Source organism: Pygocentrus nattereri, chromosome 9, assembly GCF_015220715.1.
Source record: "Pygocentrus nattereri isolate fPygNat1 chromosome 9, fPygNat1.pri, whole genome shotgun sequence".
NCBI classification, from domain to species: Eukaryota; Metazoa; Chordata; class Actinopteri; order Characiformes; family Serrasalmidae; genus Pygocentrus; species Pygocentrus nattereri.
This window is the reverse complement of record NC_051219.1, coordinates 37,433,320-37,455,783: the sequence shown is the minus strand read 5'-3', so window position 1 is coordinate 37,455,783 and position 22,464 is coordinate 37,433,320. Positions and strand designations below refer to the sequence as shown.

Here is a 22,464-nt window from a genome sequence, read left to right as displayed (position 1 = left end):
ACACACACACACACACACACACACACAGAGCCTTCAAACACACACAACCTATGTAGAGTAAATACCTCAAGTATTGCAGTAGTAACCTCAATTATTTTCCCATATCGCCCATCCTTATGTGCTCCACTTTTTTCAACATGTATATAGTAATAGCTTATTGCTAGAAGGAAAATGGCTGTGAAAGTGGTGCCACACAGTGGAGATTTGTAGAACTACGGAAAGAGCAATAACACTTATATAATACTGAATAAGCTACAATCGCTCGTTGCCTCTTTGGCACCGATCACCAATAGCAGATAGTGTTGGGCCGATTCTAGCTTTCCTATGTGATTGCTGGTATATATATGGCTACAAGGCAGAATGCAGACAGCTTCATTCAGTTTTGCCTTGTGTCTACAATTCTGGCATGAATGTTAGGAAACAATGTAGTTGGGCCAGATTTCAGTCACATCTACTCACTTTACAGAGTATGGGCCAGACTTGGGCCAAAGACAACGCTGTATTCAGAGCCAGAGCAAGCCAAAGTATCTGACAACAAATTCTGCAAACTGGGATTAACTACAATGAAAAACACAAATTATAAAAAATTATTTTGACTGAAACTATAGACTTCAGTATCTGAAGGCTGAAATGATGAACAAGCCCAGTAAAGATATTATACATGCTGCAGATTTTGACTGTCCAACAAATATGCACCTGTTTGAAGACCAATTACTTAAACAATACAGTAAAAAAAGAGGCCTAAGATTACTGAGCACATGGTAAAAAGCCGAAAAAGACCTGCTCAGAAGCTACAGGCATCTGCAGGCATCTGCGTAAACATCCCACACAGTAGCCTGCTCAATGAACTTACACTGAACAATAGGCTTCATTCACCAATATCTTCCTAATTGTTTTCATACATTTTTTCAGAAAGGTCCTAAGAAAAAGTCTAGATCAGATTCATGATGTGTTTATAAGTCACAGAACAGTTTACACCTTTGTGCTTTTGAGTGTGCATAGATTCTGTTCTTACCTAAGAGTCTGTGAAAACTGCGCAAGTGGGTTCTGAGAAGTACTTTCTGCTTAAGACCAGCTGGTGAAGGAGGCCCAGTGTTGTTGACAGGCTACATAATTCTGTCAAAAGACTAACAACCCAGTCCAAAGGCTAAGCATTATCTTTAAAATGAGCTTCAAAGAAATAACTTCAAGCAGACAACTGTGTCAGACTCATCATTCAATAACTGCTGTAAAGCTTCAGCTATGGAGGAAGACGCTTAGTGTAATGTCAGTTTTTGGGTAGAAGACAGTGTAATGTGTTGTATTACAGTCTTGTTGCCATCTACACTGGTGCTTGGTTATGATTCTAATAAGACTATGACAGCTATGGGAGAGAAGATAATGAAAGCAAATCCTCTAATCCAGGCCACATAGACAGCACTGTAATCAGACTTCTCTCTGACAGAGATCTACTGTTCTCTACCAGCCAGTCGGACACACACAAACGGGCCCACAACACCCCACCATTCACTTTCAAACTCACACCAACTGATAAAGGAAAACACATTACACCATCCACAGCAATGCATGGGTGGTTGACATGAAGTCCAATGTTTTGGTCCACAATGAATCAAATGGAAGTTCTTAGAAAATAAAGGGTTTATAATATAGAGCAGATTAACTGTTTTTGTATTTTCAGACAATTTCTGTTACGGGACAGCAGGGAGATGGACCCAGTGTGCGCAAACAAAGGCTGAGATAGAAAAAGTGAAATAAAAGAATCAGAAGACAAAAGACTGTGATTATGAGAGGAAGATCAGCTTTATGTTTCATATGTTTTTATATGCCTTAGAGCCCTTTCTTGTTCAAGCCTTCTTTTTGGCTTTTAAGTACCTTTTGGGCCATTTCTCTCTTTTGTTTTTCCAGCCCTCTTTTCTTTTCTTTTTGCTTAAATACCCACCTGGGCTAAGTACCACACCAGTCAGCCCTCTACACAAAGGGCTGCTGTTTGCCACAACCTTAAATAAAGGAGTCCACAGTTGCACCAGTTTGGGCCTAATCAGCCCGAGACCTTCTGGCAATTGGAGTTCCCTGAACTTGTGGTGCCTTGCTGCAGTCGCCCTCTGCTGGTGGCCGGTGGTGCAGGCTGGGCCCTTTTACAATAGTAAAAGAAAGTAGGTGTGCATTAATTTGTGGAAAAAAATGAACAAATGGCCCAGTGTCCTCTGGTGTGACATAGGCAAGTACATCCTTTTTATTATCCTAAGGTTTTTTTTACAGAATGTGAAATTCAGTGTTAAGAACATTTTCCCTTCTCCTGTGAAGTTATATTTAAAGTGCGCTCACTAAAAATAATTACTCCTTTTTGATTATTAGATAACTATTAAAGTTTGTCTGACAAAACGATGACGTCTGCTGTGGCATAAAACTTTATAAAATATTAAATTAATAAAGTGTTTTGCATGAAGACCCTTTACTTATTCACAGCCTCACACAACCAGAATGACAAAAAACACCCATGGTGCACATAACATGCAGAACAACAAGGTTTCCTATCTTAGTTGCATGTTATGTAAAAAAATGTTTTTTCTTTTTTGCCTTTTCACGAGACCTGCAGAACAACAAGGTTATATGGGCAATATGAACACGTATAGCTAGAGTAAAAAAGAGAGTCTGAGAACTGTTCTCTGGTGTTATTTGTGTGTCGTCTAGTGTGATTTGTGTGTTCTCTGGTGTGATTTGTGTGTCCACTGGAATGATTTGTGTGTGTCCTCTAGTGTGATTTGTGTGTCCTCTGGTGTGATTTGTGTGTCCACTGGAGCGATTTGTGTGTCCACTGGAGTGATTTGTGTGTGTCCTCTAGTGTGATTTGTGTGTCCTCTGGTGTGATTTGTGTGTCCACTGGAATGATTTGTGTGTGTCCTCTAGTGTGATTTGTGTGTCCTCTGGTGTGATTTGTGTGTCCACTGGAGTGATTTGTGTGTCCACTGGAGCGATTTGTGTGTCCACTGGAGTGATTTGTGTGTGTCCTCTAGTGTGATTTGTGTGTCCTCTGGTGTGATTTGTGTGTCCACTGGAGTGATTTGTGTGTCCACTGGAGCGATTTGTGTGTCCACTGGAGTGATTTGTGTCCTCTAGTGTGATTTGTGTGTCCTCTAGTGTGATCTGTGTGTCCACTGGTGTGATCTGTGTGTCCTCTGGAGTGATTTGTGTCCTCTAGTGTGATTTGTGTGTCCACTTGTATAATTTGTGTGTCCTCTGGAGTGATTTGTGTCCTCTAGTGTGATTTGTGTGTCCTCTAGTGTGATGGTTGTGTCCTCTGCTGTGTATTAAAATAAAGTTTGTTTTCACATGGTTTATCATAGTTGTAAAACAAAGCGCACCTATATAGCTGGTTTTCCTGATTAAATGGCCAATCAGTGCAGGTACACAGTCGGTGGACCTAATTAACTGGCCACTTTGTAAAACACATCATGATATTCTTGAGAATTTAAAATGATTCTGTCTTTTAAGATGAAATTAAGTGGTGAGGTTAAATGCAGACACGAAGAGGCAGGAGTAAATCTGCTTTGTCAAATTTGCACCACTCCCATAGCTCTTTTCACGAATTTCAGCAATTCAGCAAATTTAAAGATGTGTTCTCATCCATGTTTTACACAGTGACTTTAAAACTTGATCCTGATCACTGACCGTTTTCATTATAAATTTAAAAAATACAGTTCTTTGTAAGGCTGTTCATGTAATTTGAATTTGTGAAATCTAAATGGAATAATTATAATAAAGGTTCAGAGATTTGTTTTCTGACATTCATGCCCTTTCCTATCCCTTTATGCTCATTATATTGTTATGCAATAAAAGAGCTTTTCTGTAGTTGCTTTTTGGATGAAGTGTTTCAATTCCTATTTTCAAAATTATTTCTATGTACTTTTACGTACTGACTAAAATGCAGTGTCAGCATTTTTTATCAGAATAATATTTCATGAGTATTTGAACTAAAACAAAGCATGCACTAGAATGAACACAGTCACTACATCAACATGACTTAAAAAAAAGATTAAACTGAAATATTTTTTTGATATTTTAGTCAAAGAGTCAAAGCAGAAAAGAAATTTGGAACGGTCATCTCATATACTGTATAAAAAATAAATCAACAAAAAAAGAAGAATAATTGACCTCGAACACTCCACATGGGAGGTGAGAGCATAATCTATTTCAGTCTTGTACGGCTCACCTGAACTGCACTGAATATAAACTCTATTTTCAGACTGCAAAGCAAACAAGCAGGTGGTCTACTCTGACAAGGGCTGCAACTATTAATCGTCATCGGTCATCAATGACGTCAATTATGAAAAAAGCAACCGTGTTAACATTTTGTTTACATAAAATCAAAAGCTAATACTCTAATAATAATAATAATAATAATAATAATAATAATAATACTCTAAAATGTTTATATACTACATGTGGTCATTCTAACAGTTACAGTACAGTACAGTACAGGAAGCAGTGAAGCGATATGGCACCACATTAAGGTTTGCTTTGAAAAGTGTGAGTGACAAGCACACAGCGCAGGAAAACCCTGCACGGTCAGTGAGAAACAGTGACAATCCTGTTGCACAGACACACATTGAGTTAAATCACTGTTCATTTAAACAAACAAACATTCATTGTAGTGAAAGGCCTCGCACTGACCCCACATCTGCTAGAGCCATTTCATTCCCTGTCCACTACTCCAGTGGCAGATCCTTATGATGCATAAAATCCTTTGAGACTTTTTGCTCTATGGTTAGAGTAGATGACCAATGATATTAGATGTGGCTCTAATGATGAATTGGCAAAATAAAAGAAGTGCTGCTTGAGTATGTGATCTACACCCATCTCGAGATGCATCTGCAATGCGTTAGAAGAGTGTATTGCACTTCAGTGCAGTGAGAACTCAGTGTTACAGTTGCATTTGTTTCACATGAGACCGAATAGCCTCATCCAAAAACAGTTCTCTTGCAAAAATAATATTCACTAATATAACCAAAGCTACGAAAGAGGCCCTTTCATCAACCTATCTGCAGTGGTAATGACGGGGTGATGACGCTGGTGATGCGGTTTTCAAGCATGTATGCAGGAGAGATGGAGGTGCATCATTTTGCATTTGTTGTTTGTTGTGTTGCAAGTGACGCAAATGACTCTGAAATACAATATGAGTGGCCAGAACGTCCGAAGAAACTGTAAATATCCGATTGGAATGACATTTCAAACCACCTCCAAATGTGGTTTGGATCCGATCTGGGTATGCCAAAAATTGCACTGGGGCTGGTAGTCTGACCAAGGCCTCTGTGTCTCTTTCTGTCTCTCTCTTGTCTCTCCCTTCGCAGGTATACCTGATTTTGCCATCGGATCAAACCGAATCTTGGCTGGCGTAACAGAGGGAAGAAACCTAAGTCTTAAAAAAAGGAATTGAAGGTGGCTGAAGGGAGAGAGGACAGTTATCATGTGTGCTATGATTTAGTTTGTTTTAAATCTGCTGTGTTCACTTGTGCTTTACTTGAGGTATTTTACCAGCAGACCCCTGACTAGATTTACAAGAGAAAGGGTCTCTTGTGTTAGGGGCGTGCTTATGTTGGGTAGATCTCTCCAGCACACTAACAACTCTACTTACAAGAGCTGCTGCATTATTTGTACCACCTTGGGGTTTCAAATAGGTTTTCACTCTGTCTAGTTCCTGAGGTCAGAGGGCATGAGCATCATCCCAAGTACTTTTGATTTGCCAGGGAAGTTCAGTGTAGTTAGTTTTTGTTTCATTTTCTCTGCGAACATCTGAAAGTCCATGTTTGCCCAGTCAGCATATAGACAGCAGGTTGACATTAGCTGCAATGCGCTGACCTACTTGCCCTTACAGCAGCAAACACAAGCTAATGCTGTTATGCTAACTTAGCACTAGTTAGCAAAATCACCAGCTTCCAAGTGAATTTTTATTACCAGCCAACTTGCCTCCTATGAGATTTCCTCAATATCACACCACACTGCCTTCAGCATCCTAAGAATAATATATGCCCTTCAACAACATGCCTCGCTAAGAGAAACAGCTATCTGACACTAAACCGTCAAAGAGTTCAACTGGAGTTAAGTAGGCCAAAATAATGAATGTGCTAAAGTTGATTAACAGAATAATATAGAAAATATGATGAAAATGTTTGACAAATCTGTTGCACAGCACATATCAGCAATCACACACTTTGACCTAGTGAGAAGCAGCCCGAAGCCAATTATAACAACCAGCCTGTCCAAAAAATACAATCACCACAGCACTCAAACTCAAACTTTCCAAAATAGGACATTGGAATTAGCAGACTCGCAAAACCAAACAAGGCAACCGAGGCCCAGAGTCAAATACTGATTTCAACAAGACACTTAAAGCTTGGGCTTCAATTGTATTACTGGTTTTATTAGCAGACAAAGCTGGCACCACAAAATGAATGCTGTCACTGTGTTATGGCCAATCAAAATCATGATGCTCTCCACCAAGCTTTATTTCCTCAGCCCTCTAATGACCCCTTAGCAATCATTGTTATCCACCATTGCCTCAAGTATTCAGTTTATCTATGTGCTGGTGTTCAAATTTGTAGCTCTAGCTGAGACTAAAAGATATAACACTATCTGAATGAGTTGTAAAAGTGAGATCCCATCCCTGATAGAGTGGAGTATATAATTTTCTACCCATCCACAGCTAAAAACTAATTCTAATGATGTGGTCACCAGTTTTCTTACAATACTCTTTTCTTTCTTACAATACTCTACAAAGCTTAAATGAACTGTGTCAAAATGTCTCCTTCAGTGCATTTAGTCATCAAAGGTAAGATATAAATGGTCCACAAACATTTTCCTTGTGTTTCAGATGGCCGTGCTTTCCCCTACAATGATTCAGTCGGAGTTTACTGTTTTTTTGTGTATTTTGTACATTTAAGCTGTCTGATTTAAAATATGCCATCTTCACGATGGTGAGTGAATGCTCACTACACATTTTAAGACAATGTTCTGCTTTTTTCCCCCACAACATTTTCAACAATCTTTACATTTTGAAATACCCCATTTTGTGCCAGTAATGAAGACAATATGGGCCACTTCATAAATTACATCTATGCTTGTTACACAGATGGAACTCAAATGATGGGGTGCTGTGACAGGAGCAAAGAGAGAGGCAACTGCAGTATTCAAGACTACACAGATAAGCACTTCCATCCTCTCTCAGCAACAGGACCTTTTACTTCAGTTCTTACCTGTACCTCATGCCCGTCTGATAGGATACACACTCCTGCAGGGTCACACCATTGGTCCTCAGGAAGTCCTCTAGGTTCTTGAATTGGGCAGCAGCCCGCACCTCTTTGAGTCCCTTCAGCTCTGCTTGCTCACCAGGGCCCTGCCGCAGCGGGTACAAGCCCTGCTCGGACAGGTAGCGGTCGATGTCGCTACGCATGCTTTCACTGAAGGAGAGTGAGAGCAGCTTGCCACTGCTGACACTGCTGCTCCTGCGCACGCCGCTCGTGGGCACCGTCGGCTTGGGGATCTGCAGGGGGTCGCAGGGGAAACTCTGCTGACGGCTGAGGCGGCGGCCACCATGGCCCACCACGCGCAGCTCAGTCAGGCTGCTCCGGTGAGTCGCAAACATGCCCCACTCCCTGCCCACCTTCCAAAGTGACCCAGGACCGGACCTGATGATGCAGTGTCTCGCACACAGGCAAACTCAGGAGTGAAGAAAGTACTAGCAGGACAGACAGCAGTGCCACATGGACATAGACCTTGCTTTAAATAGCACCTCCTGCCTCTTCTGCCACACAACACTACACTCATAGTCATGCATTGTAATCAGAGCCAACTGTGCACCCCTCCACCCTGTTCCTGTTTGGGTGAATCCAACACAATGACACAGATCATCAAAATAGGATACTTTGTGTGATGTGTTGAACTGTGTTTGAGTAGCAGTGTTGCCATACCCACTTGCAAGCATGCAGACAGTCTGTTCTTCAGTGACATGGCCAAAGGTGAGTGATTGGCTTGCAGGCAATATGTTCTGAGGGTTTAGCTGGCTTTAAGAGAAATAACGAACACCCCTTTAGCCCCACCCACCGTGACCAGATTACATAAGAACAAAGAATAATGTATACAAGTCTAGAACCAAGCATGATGCAGTAGAAATTAAGGCAATATACTAAGGGTGTGGCATTTACAATATGTATAAAAAATTACTTTAAACCTGTATGGAAAGTTTAAACTCTATCATTAGCACACCTCTCACACTCTCCTGTGTGTCTCTCATTTACTGTATTTCATGGAAACCACTGTCAATGATCAAAACTAGGCACCTGGATGCGGTCAATCAGAGTAATGTAGGAGGGGCCAGGGCTTATGACATGGACACACTCAAAGCCCTGGCCTTTTACCTGAAGGGCTTAAATGAAAAGGTTTGTGATTTTTGGCTTTTTTTGTGTGATGGTCCTGTGCACAGGTACAGGTAGACTTGTAGTGGGTGGGGCTCAAGGCCTCAAAAGGAACACTACTTACACCTGTGTGGTGTGCTTGTGGTGGGAGCTTCTCATTTGTTTTGTTGTTTGTTGTTTCCTTTGTTCTTTTGGGCATTATGCTTCAGTGTATTTGTTTATTTTGGAGTTATTTTGGCCTATAGTTTTGTCCTTGAGATTTTTTGCACCAGATCTTTAAGTTTATTTCTTATTAAAATCATCTTTTTATTTATTCACTGTGTGCTTCCCTTTTATTTGTCATGATGTTGAGCCAGTCATGACATTTGTTAGAGGGCGATTCAATAGGCATTTTGTATTTGGGGACTTTTATTTATCTGAGCCAAACCAATCTGTATAGTATATAATTAAAGCTCTACAGAATCAAGATATTTCTTTAAATACTGAACACTGAATCAAATCCTGACCTTGGTATCAAAAATCTCATATAAAAATGTGTAAAATGTGGCACTTTACACTCCTATTCTGCATTAAAAAAGTTTTTGTATTGTGTTGCATATATATATTAAATACATATATTGTGTAATTTGTGTATTGCTACATCCCTAAACGATACCCATCCATATCTTACACACTTAAAAATGAATAGAGTGATGCCATAAAAAAAAACATTGTTAGCTCCATAAAGAATATTCCAATTCATTTTTTAAAAAATTGTAATTAAGACTCCTGTGCATGTGGTTTGTAAAAGTTACACAACAACTCAAGGTGTGTCCATGCAAAACACCAGAGGAACTTACTTTTTAAAGATGTAACCAAAGGCATGCGGAGGGGTTTGATGTTAAATGTTCTGTTCTAGAGAAGCGTACTGAGTCATAATTTATCACATCAGTGCGTATGTGATAGGAACCTCAGGCCCAAAACGTTTAATGCTTCTAAAAGTTACCTCACACAAAACTATTATATAAAATGCTTAGGATGAGATGTTTTATGATCATTTTGAGATAAATGGATTTAAACAAAGGCCAAAAGCCTATGGTGGAGAGGTACAGGCAGGGTTTTGCAAAGTAAAACAGTTGCCAAAAAGCTTATTTTGTTCTGATTAACCATAACTTACTTTTACCACCATTAAAGTATTCATAAATAATACATTTAAAATCGTGTGTAGGTTCACTGGTCATTTTGGATAGTAAATAAAATGTTTATAGTTGCACTGGAGAGACCTTGACCCCTGGTTCCTATCACCACTGTAAAGACGTCTGGGTCAGTAATTTTCTTTACATTTGCAGTGTCTCTTCTAGGATTTTTTCAGTACAGTACAGTTCATTGACATTTTGTTCAGCAGTGATGAAAATAACCAAGCGAAACTTAGTTTTTTGTCCTTCTGCTGTTGTCAGATAAACTAATAAACTCAGGATGTGATTATCTCAAGAGTTTGACCCACGTGATGATGTTCAGTCTAACTGCTGTATGAGTAAAAGGAACTTCTGGTAATGTGTAGGAGAGTTCTGGCCTAACTCAGTTGCGACTAACTAGCTGATTATGTAGCCTAAGTACAATTCACAAGAAGTACAGTGACTTTTCATAGTGTACTGTTATTACAGATGCGTTAGACTAGATGTGTTACACAATGCCCAGATGATTGGTATTTATTCTGACAAGCTACTCAAAAATGCCATTAGAAAAGTAAACAGAGACCCCCATGTGCAAGAAATTACATAACAGAAATCACGAAACATCCAATCTGCCAATCTCATTACAACCTTTTACGACAGCCCTGGCCAAATAACCAAGTCCTTATTAACTGTAACTGTACTGAACTCACACATAAGACATAGGAACAGAAGTGGAAAGCAAAGTAAAATTCAACTTTATTACAAGCTGTATGTCCATATCGTCACGTGACAAAGAATTTGTCCCAAGGGAACATTCACCTACTGTCTGCTGAAATACAATTTCACAGTGTCCCGACTGCTCTGTATGTACTGTACACTGCTGCTACATGAGACACATGCCCTAAATTCCTCAACAGAGAGGGTTCGTTTCTTCTCTACCATGACTGCCTTCATCTTTAACCCTAGTGTAGCGCTCTACTGAGGCAAGGAACGTACTCAATATTTCAAAAACAAGTCTCTGTGAGGAAAAATAGCATCACAATAGTCTGTGCTGATAGTCCTGTTTTCCCTGCCCCAGTGCAGTGCACCCCTGGACTGTGAGTCCATGCAGCATCCCCATGCATCATCTCCTAAGTTGGAGTGTCTGGATAACCTGTCCAGTACTCACCCGGTTACTCACCGGCGGGCGACTCATGTAGGGGTTTTGCACCACACTGCTCATTTAGAAGGCTAGTAGTGGTCGGCACAAAAATGACTGGTTTCTTTAAGCCTCTCAAACTGGGAGTGTACTAACAGGAGCTTACAATAGTTAGTGTAAAAAAAAAAGCACCACCTCCTCCAGTGGTCTTAGCCCCACCTCTCACAGTTGATGTCACACAGGAAATCATTTTCTTAGCCAATCACGCTGCCAGTGTGCCCTGCCAAGCATGGCAAATACAGCATGGCCTAAATAATGCAAGAGGCTTTTGCTCTAAAAGCTTTTGATTGTTGTACCACAAGACGGAGTACTAAAAGCCATTTTTGCTTGTTCTGTGGTTGGCACATGTATAAAATTCAAACATACAACAGGTCTACAGCACGGGAGTCCAGTACTAGCAGGACAGAGAGCAAGAGACCGCGCACGCTGGAGTGTAGTCCCTCAGGTGCTACAACGTGGCACATGTCAAGTCCTATAAGAGCATAGTGGATCACAGGCCCTTTCCTGGTCCAGTTTTAGACCAAAGTAGATGAAGAAACCGCTACAAAGTTCTCCATGATTAGGCACACACTGCTATTAAACAATGGACCTTCTGAAACCACTAATATACAGCAGTTCAACCAAAAAACATATGGCATGTTGGTGTACCATGGTTCATGGGTTTAGGAATGAAACCTGGGATTGCTGCTGAATAAATGATGTGTGGGATCTGTGAGGAGAAAAAAACAGATACACGTGTCAGGGAAATGCACTCCATAGACAGCAAAATGTCTTGCTCAGCTCTGCTTTCAGAAGTACACAGGTCATCCTTAAACACAAGTGAATTCACACACGATTCACTTCTTGTCAATCAACAGCACCGTCCACTGAGGGAAGGTATGAGGTGTAAGGTTGAAAACAAGGCTAAAGGTACCTGATGTCCAGGCCACTAAAACACACAGTGCATTAAGATGAAACGAGTCTCCGCTTTATGCAAAATGTCAACATTAATAAAGAAATTATATTCAAGACGGCACCACTTGAGAGCATTAATGTTTCCCCCGCATTAAATCTTCATCTCCTGCGCTGTATTTTGCTCTAACTAAAGACTCCTGGCCTGCCTTGAAAACAGCCATATGTATTATTCAGCGCAGACCATTTGCCAATGATGTCACAGCCACCCTAAATATAAAACTCACATAACCATTGGCTACCAGCTGTCTCCACTACTCTCCCCACTCTCCAGAGAGAGATGCTTGCTGACAGGAAGGAGTTTAAATGTTTAAGTGTCCTATCAGATGAATCAGCAAGTGTTCTCATGAAATTATTACACCGCTCTTTGACTGCAGACTGTGTAGATACCAGATGCATGTCGTGCTTTTTGCTTCTGATCGTGTACAAAGACATGATAAGACGGCGTACTCTGGAAAGGAATTCAAAACATTTTGATATATCTTCTACATGGATCCTTGGGAGGTGATTATGCACTATAGAAATATACTGAAAAATGCTGTGACTGTGAATGGTAGGCCTCTGTCTGATGAGAATAACCATGAGGAGGGTTACAGTACCTGTAAAACTGAAGCTGTCTCTTTGGGCTCCCATATCGAGCACTGCAACAGAGAAGGTGGGGAAACAGAATAGAGAAACATAGAGCAAGTAAGTAAAAAAGATGCATAAGCCATTCATGAGTTTAGGATTCATATGTGTGCATTTAATCCGATTAGACTAGTGTATGAAGAATAAGGGGCCTTGGCTATTTCAGTATTCATATCTTCAGTGCCGATGAATAGGGTTACATTTATACTTCAGTGTATGTATTTAGCACTCATTACAGTGGAAGGCTGATACAGGGGGCAAATCTGCTGCCCTCTCCCTAATCAGGCCTATAGTTCAACAGTTCACAGAACCCTAACTTCTCAGGGTGACTTCTTGTATTGTGTGGAGCAAGGACATTGTTTTGGTTTTCAAAGTGAGATGACAGTAGGCCAGAAAATTCTAACATCAGATGTCTAAAGGTGTCTTCCTCATGTGGGGACCTCTGTCTGTAAGCTGGTATTCTCTATGACAAAAATGAGTGGCATTCTTGAAGCTTAAACACACCAAAGCTGTTGTGTTTTGTCCTGTGTACATTTTCCTCTAAATGTTACTGGATCCTTTGAATCAAAAGCTCATTTAGCAGTTGTAATACAAATTAATCTACATGCATGCTACAAGCAAGCTCCTGCACACTGAAATGCTATTTCAAGAGAAAAACACTTCTTATTTATATACTAAAATTAACCACTCAAACTCAGACTACTGCTGACAGAGCAGTTTAACTACAATACTTGACAAAGCTTGCTGGTTTGAGTGGGGTATTTTGGTGAGCTTGCCAGTCTTAAGATGTCAATTCAGTGTGCAGCAGTGATGGCTTGTTTGTAGCACTAGTATTCCAGCTTCTTAATAATATCCAAATTCAGAGGATCCAGCAATGCTCAGCAACATTTAGAAATTCTATACACTGACTGTTAGAAATAAAGGTACCATGCAGGTACATGATTCATTCATCAAGGTACAAACAGTGTAAACATTCCCTCAAAGGTACAACAGTGGTTTTAAGGCCCAATTGTGTACCTTAAATAAGTATTTCCCAGTGGAAAAGTTGATATTTGTATCTTTTTATAAACTATTTTTTTAAAAACAGAACCCTTTAATAAAAATGAGATGAGACGGGGTGTGTGGAGCCAATACATCTTAGAAAATGTCATTTCAGTGGATTATGGTAGTTATGTTCCATGACTAAAGGTACTGAGTCATGGAACCTGAGGGTACCACCACAGTGACGAGAAGGGTACTGCCCCAGTGACAATGTTGTACCTGTTTTTCTGAGAGTGTATGGCGGCAAAACATATCAACGTTTTGGTATATTATATTTTTTTGTCTATTCTAGAACGGATATAGCCAAAAAATTCGGACTAGGTCTCGGGGGGCCTGAGGACCAGTTTGAAAACACTGTCTAACTATTAAAAAATAGCCTACAATTTGTTTCTTTCTTATGATGAGTATATTCTTCACCGCTATGTGACCTTCTATGATGTGAGCTGGCTTCACCTCCCTTGTGTTTTGGGATTCCTTGTGAAGTTACATGTCATGAATCCTCACTGGAAATTATGTAATAAGGCAACTATTTCATTTTTAATACCCTTAACCTTATTTTAGTAATCTTGTTTACTGCTGCTTTGCCTGTTGTTTTTTAAGGTCAGCACACTGAAGAAGCCATAGTGGTAACATAAATGCATTCACATTGCTTATGGTCTGAATTTTTGTTGGCATTTCCTTGATGGTTTTGAGCATAAAGTATAAAGAAATCTACACCAATTGGCCAAAACGTTAAAAGCACCTCCTTGTTTCTACATTCATTGTCCATTTTATCACTCCACCTACCACAGGAGCGCTTAGTAGTACAATTACAGACTGTTGTTTATCTGCTTCTCTGTACACTTTGTTATACTTTTATAGCATGTTCCCTAATGGTCAGGACCTCCACAGGACCACCACAGAGTAGTGGTGTATTGTGTGTGCACCCTAGCAACACTGCTTTGTCTGCTTTGCTCGTACCAGCGTAACACACACTAACACACCACCACCACATCAGCGTTACTGCAGTGCTGAAAATGATCCACCACCTAAATAATACATGCACTGTGGGGGTCCTGACCATTGAAGAACAGGGTAAAAAGGGACTAACAAAGTACGCAGAAAAACAGATGGACTACAGTCTGTAATAGTAGAAATACAAAGTGCACCTATATAGTAAGTGGGGCTGATAAAAAGGAAAATGGGTGTAGAAACAAGGAGGTGATGTTAATGTTATGGCTGACTGGTGTAAAGGTTACTTTGTTTCCACAGCCAAATCATCATGTTGGCAATGATGATTTACACACCCTGAACTGGTTCAAATCAGGAGAGCTTAGTGGTTTACATCGTTTGAGAAGGTCTGCATTTGAGATTTGGTGCTGTATGATTGTTTTCGGTAAGTATGTGATGTCACTCACGTGTAGATCATGCCCGGAGAGCCAGTCTGTCTGGTAGAGAGGCGGGCAGGAGAGTCTGTGTTGGGTTCAGGATACATGGAGGCGTGAGGGAAGGGGGACCGGCCACTTTGGTCCCGCTCACACTCTCAGTCCCTGCACACAGTGAGGACAGAGGCAAAACTTAGTATTCCTTTGGAAGAATTTCACCAGCTTCTGCTTTATTCAGACTTTAATGTAGGCTTCAATAGCTACTGAAAATCGACCAGAAGATTATAGGAAATATGCTTCAAAGGGCTTCTACATCTAGTGTCCAGCTGACCAGCAGATGGCGGCACTATTACACAAAATTGTCCATGCCTTTGTCATCCGCTTCCTTCCAGCTCTGATTAGTTTACCCACCTCAGCAAGTCCTCCTCCTCTTTTTTTTTGTCTAGAACACAATTGAATTTCTGCTCAGGACAAACTCAAAGTCATTTGCAAATTACTTTTTGCTGATTGAAATCCAAAGTCACTAGAGACAGGTCAAATGTCAGAAGATACAGCAAGGCTGGTAAGAAGCTGCTAATCAAATAAAATTTACTTAAGCCTCACTTTACTTTAGCAGACTACATATGTGCTACTGTCGGACTTCCATAATGACTAATGCATTACACACTGCCCGCCTTAATTATTGGGACTGAAATCAAAACTGCTTGTAAAATACTTTATGGTTAACCTCACATTCTTGAATATGAGATCAAACTAATAAGAAAAGGTAGTAAAAATAATCCTGGCTTAGAAATTCTTCATATTTTTTCACTTCTACTGTTTTAACTTCCATGTTTTTACTGAGGATATGAGGTGATAAAGGTGCTCTTACTCTTTTCAAATTAAGAAGTGATGCATCACTTTCCTGGAAAGTGATGCACGTGGTCTCGAGAGGTTTAAAGGTCTCCAAAGATCACAACAGAACAACGTCTTAACCCCTGATGACCAAGTATTCAAAACAAAAGTTAAGATGCTTCATCTGTGCTAACAAGTTATTTAGTGCACTTCGAATGGCAGGTTCTCTGTGGTCTGTGGCTTTTTGGACACAAACACAAGATGCAGGATTAGCGTAGAAGAGAGAGCTATGCTGAAAGAACCTAATCTCCATTGTGAAATGACAGTGAAAGTATAGTATGTAACATGTTGTGCTGAATTTTGCAGCAATTCAATTAGGAGAATAAATCTGAATTGTTGTTGGAGGCTCCAAGAGGGCAAAGCCTTCATTTAGAACCACCACATGGGGAGATCCAGGAGCTCATTTGTTCAGAAGAATAAAATGTTTTAGAACACAAAATGGAAAAGCCGTGTAGAAGTAAAATGAAGAAGAAAAATTCAAGATTCTGTATTATTTCTAGGTCACTATTATTAAAATTTAAGCAAAAATTTTGTATCTTATCTCTTCCATTAAAGCTTATGTTCAGACTGTCTGGTGGACTTGATCTACTCATCAGAGGCTTTAGTGCAAACATCTTGAGTCCATGCCTGCTTAAGTGCACGCTGTAATTAAAGCAAAAAGAGAGACATACCACATCCTAATAAATACTGAAATTCTAAGAAGATTCTACTTTTGATCTCTTGCTCACAGAAAGAAGGTGCTGGGTTTGATTCCCAGTCAGGTGACCAGGGTCCTTTCCCAGCGTCTGTGTGGATTCACTTCCACAGTCTAAAGACATGCAGTCATGCTAACTGGACATGCTAAATTGCCCCAGCTGTGAGTCTGGATGTATATGTCTGTCTGTCTGTCTGCCCTGCGATGGACTGGCGACCTCACTTCTGTATCCTGCCTTCTGCCTAACGACCACTGGGAGAGGCTCCAGCTCCTCCCATGACCCACAAGGAAAATGCGTGTTAAAGAAAATCACAATTCTTGAGTGTGATGAAGTGTATCATTAGCTATCTATGACTGAGTGATGAGTGAGAGAACACTTGTGCATCGTTATGGCAGAGGTCATTTACTGTTGTATTCTGTGCAAAAGTATTAGTTTAATTGGTCTTTTGTGATGGGACACCACCGTTCCAAAATGCACTTCACCATATTCCTTACTTTATATTTCATAAGCTTCTTTCATATTTCATAAGCTTCATTCAAAAGGTGGGTGTCATATGAGAGCTGTAACTGTCTTCTTTCCAGTCAAATAGACGGGTGATGTCATTTTAAAACTTTACATTAAAAGAAGCTGAACTATTTTTCTACTGAAAGTCGACCCATTTTTCCACAAATCTGCGCTATAAACCGGATCTCAGACGGTGTCTCTTCAGTGATCTACTCTTTAAAAAATATTTTTTATAAATAAACACAAAGAGCCTCTAAGATTTTTGGCTTTCAGCAGTAAATTGTAAGTTTACAGCATTATGTTTATGAGCATAAACCACACTTTCTGTTCATTTGAGGGGAACTTTTACAAAAAAAAATACATTTTTCATAAACTTACTGAATAACATGCCTTATGATTTGGGCATTTAAATTCGGATGGAAAAAACAAAATACACCAACGAGCATAACACAAACATACTACAGGGCAGTGTATTCCAACAAGATAAAGCACAAATGATCAAAAATGGCAATAATTAAAAGATAATATTCTGTATTTTTGCCTCATTTTGATTTTCATATGTTCTTTAAAGTGTACATCAACAACAATTTTTGACTTCACTTTTCTGACACCTTTGGACATCATTATACATAATTTTCCTTGTTTACTGTAGCAGAGTCATATGAGTCATACTCTAAGAACACATAGAGGCTGATGCACAGCATTTTGAGAATGACAGCTACCTTGAAAGAAATTAGAATTCAGGACAGCTCTGCCTTCAAAGTGAACAGCTTTTTAAGCCCAGGAGTCACTTCACACAATTTCACATAATCTGAACAGTATTCAGCTGGGAGAGGCCGTGTTAATGCAGACCAGCTCTTTAGGAGAAAACTGGGTCATGGCTGTCCTCTATTAGTAGGTTTGTGGCTTCAATAAGAGGATGCTCATAGAAATATATACTCAAGACTACTCTGGACTGAAGAAGCTTTGGAGCCACCAGCAGATGGAGCCCCACTATCATCTTCCCGTCTGTTGTGATGGGAATTTCATAAGTTCAAATCACAACACTGCAGTTGAGGTCTTTGCTACAGAGAGTAAATGAGGTGTTGATAATGATATTAATGGTCATACATGATCAACACCAGCATAGCTCTTAAAGGGACACAGCCCCCTAAAAATTGTTATTTGTCTCAATTTGTAACATTCTGTAGCTCAGCATTTCATTCCTCAGCATCATCAGTTCCACAATTCATAATTTTCCATCTTTGTTTTCATCCATGAATGTTATCTCACTACAATACCCAGCATGCATTATGCAAATATAATATACAACCACTACCTATGGATGCATGTCAATAATAATGCATATCAAACCTTAGTTGGGGGGTGATGTATCATCTATTTCGGTATATTGTTGTCAGTCAAGAACACTAATTTTTAGTTTTAGCAGTAACTATATATAAAAATAAATCTTACATGCATAAAATATATGAAATGTAAATAAATACTAAGCTTTCTTTTTGGTTAGAATACACAGCGCCCTCCACAATTTTAGCACCCCTCATTAAGATGTGTTAAAAGCCTTAAAATAAATTTAATTTATATTTCAGAAGCATAATCTCATACTGAAAATTGTAGAAAAATGTAACCTTTAACTTAAGTGAATTTTTAAAAAAAATCCCTGACTAAGAAATCATTATTTTTCATAAAATCACCTGTACCACAATTATTGGCACCCCTAACAATTCCTATAAATTAAATGTAATTGAAGCATTTCTGTCATTTCTACTGTAGTTTATAAAGTTGATCAGAGTATCTAGGAACCTTTAAATAGTAATTCATCACTTCCTGTTTCCCTGGGGTATTAGGCCTATTTCTCTTATCCACTCTTCAATGTGGGAAAGACAAGAGAACACACCATTCAAGTAAAGCAGATGTGTGTCGACCTTCATAAGTCAGGCAGTGGCTACAAGAAAATAGCTATTCGTCTACACCTGCCCATGTCTACAGTCAGAGGAACCATCAAGAAGTTTAAAACAACTGGAACAGCGGCAAACAAGCCTGGACGAGGACGTGAGTTTATCTTGCCAGCACACACAGTGAGGAGGATGGTAAGAGAAGTAAAAAGTTCTCCAAAGCTCAGTTAGAAAACTACATCAAAGAGTAGCATCTTGGGGTCACAACGTCTCCATAACAACCATCAGGCCAACAAGCTGTTTGGGAGGCGTGCACGGAAAAAGCCTTTTCTCACTTACAAGCATAAAAATAAACGTCTGGAGTTCGGTCAGCGGTACTGGGACTTCAACTGGGACCGTGTGCTTTGGTCAGATGAGACCAAGATAGAGCTTTTTGGCAACAAACACGCTAAGTGGGTCTGGCGTAACACAAAAGATGAGTATGTGGAAAAGCACCTCATGCCCACGTATGGGGGAGGATCAGTGATGCTGTGAGCCTGTTTCTCTTCCAAAGACCCTGGAAACCTTGTTAGGGTGCAGGGCATCATGAACTCTTTGAAATACCAGGACACTTTAAATCAAAATCTGGTGGCCTCTGCCAGAAAGCTGAAGATGGGTCATCACTGGGTCTTTCAGCAAGATAATGACCCTAAACATGAGGCCAAATCTACACAAAAAATGGTTCACCAAACACAAAATCAAGCTCCTCCCATGGCCATCTCAGTCCCCAGACCTTATCCCAATTAAAAACCCATGGGGTGAGCTGAAGAGGAGGGTGCATAGGAGAGGATCCAGGACTCTGGATGATTTAGAGATTGTGCAAAGAGGAATGGTCGAAGATCCCTCTCTGTGTATTCTCCCATCTTGTGAAATGTTATAGGAGAAGATTAAGTGCTGTCTTGTTGGCAAAAGGGGGTTGTACAAAGTATTAACATCAGGGGTGCCAATAATTGTGTCACAGATTATTTCATGTAAAAGAATTATTTCTTAATGTGGGTTTTTTTTTCCCACTGAATAAATGCACTTTAATTAAAGGTTGGATTTTTCTCTTTTTTGCATTGTTGTCCTATATTATTAAAAAAAACACATCTTAACGAGGGGTACACTGTATAATATTATGTGAGGTTCCAGTTGGTGGAACCTAAACGGAAAACAGAACAAAACATTCTAATCAAAACAAACTATACACTGCCTGTTTTAAATTTTTTTACTTGTTCATCTTCCTTCACACACATATAAACTTGAGTGAGATCCCATTCTTAATCCATAGGGTTTAATTTGTCAGCCCACCCTTTGCAGCTGTAACAGCTTCAACTCTTCTGGGAAGGCTTTCCACAAGGTTTAGGAGTGTGTTTATGGGAATTTTTGACCATTCTTCCAGAAGCACATCTGTAAGGTCAGACACTGATGTTGGACGAGAAGGCCTGGCTCGCAGTTCCCACTCTAATTCGTCCCCAAGGTGTTCTATCAGGTTGAGGTCAGGACTCTGTGTAGGCCAGTCAAGTTCTTCTATACCAAGCTTGCTTATCCATGTTTTTATGGACCTTGCTTTGTGTTGGAACAGGAAGGGGCCATCCCCAAACTGTTTCCACAAAGTTGGGAGCATGAAATTGTCCAAAATCTCTTGGTCTGCTCAAGCATTAAGAGTTCATTTCACTTGAAATAAGGAGCCGAGCCCAACTCCTGAAAAACAACTCCACACCATAATCCCCCCTCCACCAAACTTTACACTTGGCACAAAGCAGTCAGACAAGTACTGTTCTCCTGGCAACTGCCAAACTCAGACTCGTCCATCGGATTTCCAGATGGAGAACTGTGATTTGTCCCTCCAGAGAACACGTCTCCACTGGTGATGTAAGGCTTGGATGCAGCTGCTTAGCCATGGAAACCCATTCCATGAAGCTCTCTTTGCTGTTCTTGAGCTAATCTGAAGGCCACATGAAGTTTGGCGGTCTGTAGCGACTGACTCTGCAAAAAGTTGGCGACCTCTGCGCACTATATGCCTCAGCATCTGCTGACCACGCTCGTGGCCTACCACTTTGTGTCTGTTGACAGTTGACTGTGGAATATTTAGTAGTGAGGAAATTTCAAGACTGCACATGTGGTATCCTATCATGATACCACACTGGAATTCACTGAGCTCCTCGAGCGATCCTATTCTTTCACAAATGTCTGCAGAAGCAGTCTAGGTGCTTGGTTTTATACACTTGTGGCCATGGAAGTGACTGGAACACCTGAATTCAATTATTTGGACGGGTGAGTGAATACTCCTGGCAAAACAGTGCATCTTCCAGCTCTAAATCAGCCAGTTTCTGTACCGTTAGTAAACCTGATGCCAACCATGATAAGTGATGCTGAAAGCTTTATTTCGTTCATTTTATATGAGTAGAGTGCAAAACTAAACTTGAACTTAGCTTTTATCGGCTCTCCCTGTCAGCGTACTACAACATGCTCCACATAAGGAAGGCAGCTGGTCCGGACAAAGTATGTCCTACACTACTTAAGTCCTGTGCTGCTGAGCTGGGGGCACCCCTACAGCACATCTTCAACCTGAGTCTGCACTTGGAGAGGGTTCCCACACAATGGAAGACAGCATGCCTCATTCCAGTACCGAAGAGGGGATTGCCCATTGAACTCAATGACTTCAGGCCTGTTGCTCTTAAATCATATGTCATGAAGACGCTGAAGCGTCTTCTTCTCAGAACACAGTTTGCCTACAGGGAGAAAGTGGAAGTGGAGGATGCCATGCTATACCTCCTCCATCGAGCCCAATCTTACCTGGACATGGGTGGTTGCGCTGTAAGAGTCATGTTCTTTGATTTTTCCAGTGCCTTTAATACCATTCAGCCCCTCCAACTGAGAGATAAGCTAGTAAGGATGCAAGTGGAAGAAGGTGGTGGTGGACTTTTGCAGGGACAGGCCACCTCTATCAATCTCTATTGAGGGGGATGATGAGAGGGTAATGACCTACAGGTATCTCGGTCTGCAGTTGGATGATAGGTTGGACTAGTCAGCCAACACAGACATCCTGTACAGGAAGGGGCAAAGCCGGCTCTACTTCCTGAAGAGGCTGAGGTCCTTTAACATCTGTAGGAAGCTCCTATCAGACAATGATTGCCAGCTGTCTTTTTTATGCTGCTGTGTGTTGGGGAGGAAGCATTAAAAGGATGAGAGGTGACTGGACAAGCTGGTCAGGCGAGTGGGGTCAGTGGTCAGTGTGGAACTGGACTCTGTGGTCAAGGTAGCTGAGAGGACATTACACAAACTGCTCTCCATCATGGAGGATGATGGCCACCCACTGCATACCATTATCATGGACAGGAGGAGCATGTTTAGTGGCAGGTTGCTGTCACAGAGCTGCTCAACTGACAGATTCAGGAGATCCTTTGTCCCCAGAGCCTTCAGGCTTTTCAACTCTTCCCGGGGGGGGGGGGGGGGGGGGGGGGCAGAAGAGAAGAGGGAAGAGGAGAGATGAGGAATGAACATGAATATCATGTTAAATCACGAATCATCGTAAGTTTTATATCTCATGCCTAATTTTATGTTTCTTTATCCATCTGTACATATGGACAAGTTGCTGCACATATCACACTTTCTGCATACATATTGCACATCTTGCACATCTGGACACCAGACACTTTATTTTTGGTACCAATATCTGCACATATTTATTCCTTCAGTATGGTCATTATAT

General features: G+C 40.5%; 1 protein-coding gene across 4 annotated transcripts in view; it reads right to left on the bottom strand.

Annotated features, from left to right (window-relative positions):
* The window catches only part of kcnab2b (potassium voltage-gated channel, shaker-related subfamily, beta member 2 b), a 92,074-nt gene that overhangs the window by 54,066 nt on the left and 15,544 nt on the right, over positions 1-22,464 (bottom strand). For 2 of the 4 annotated variants that reach the window (XM_037541145.1, XM_037541146.1), the window contains exons 3-4: positions 14,777-14,908; positions 12,311-12,352 (exon numbers count right to left, since the gene is read on the bottom strand). In XM_037541145.1, coding sequence (XP_037397042.1) covers positions 12,311-12,352; positions 14,777-14,853 — 119 coding nt within the window. In that variant the 5' untranslated portion in view covers positions 14,854-14,908. Of the gene's footprint in view, positions 1-7,250; positions 7,640-12,310; positions 12,353-14,776; positions 14,909-22,464 lie in introns of those variants that run through there. The other 2 variants (XM_037541141.1, XM_037541142.1) reach the window with 1 other exon arrangement.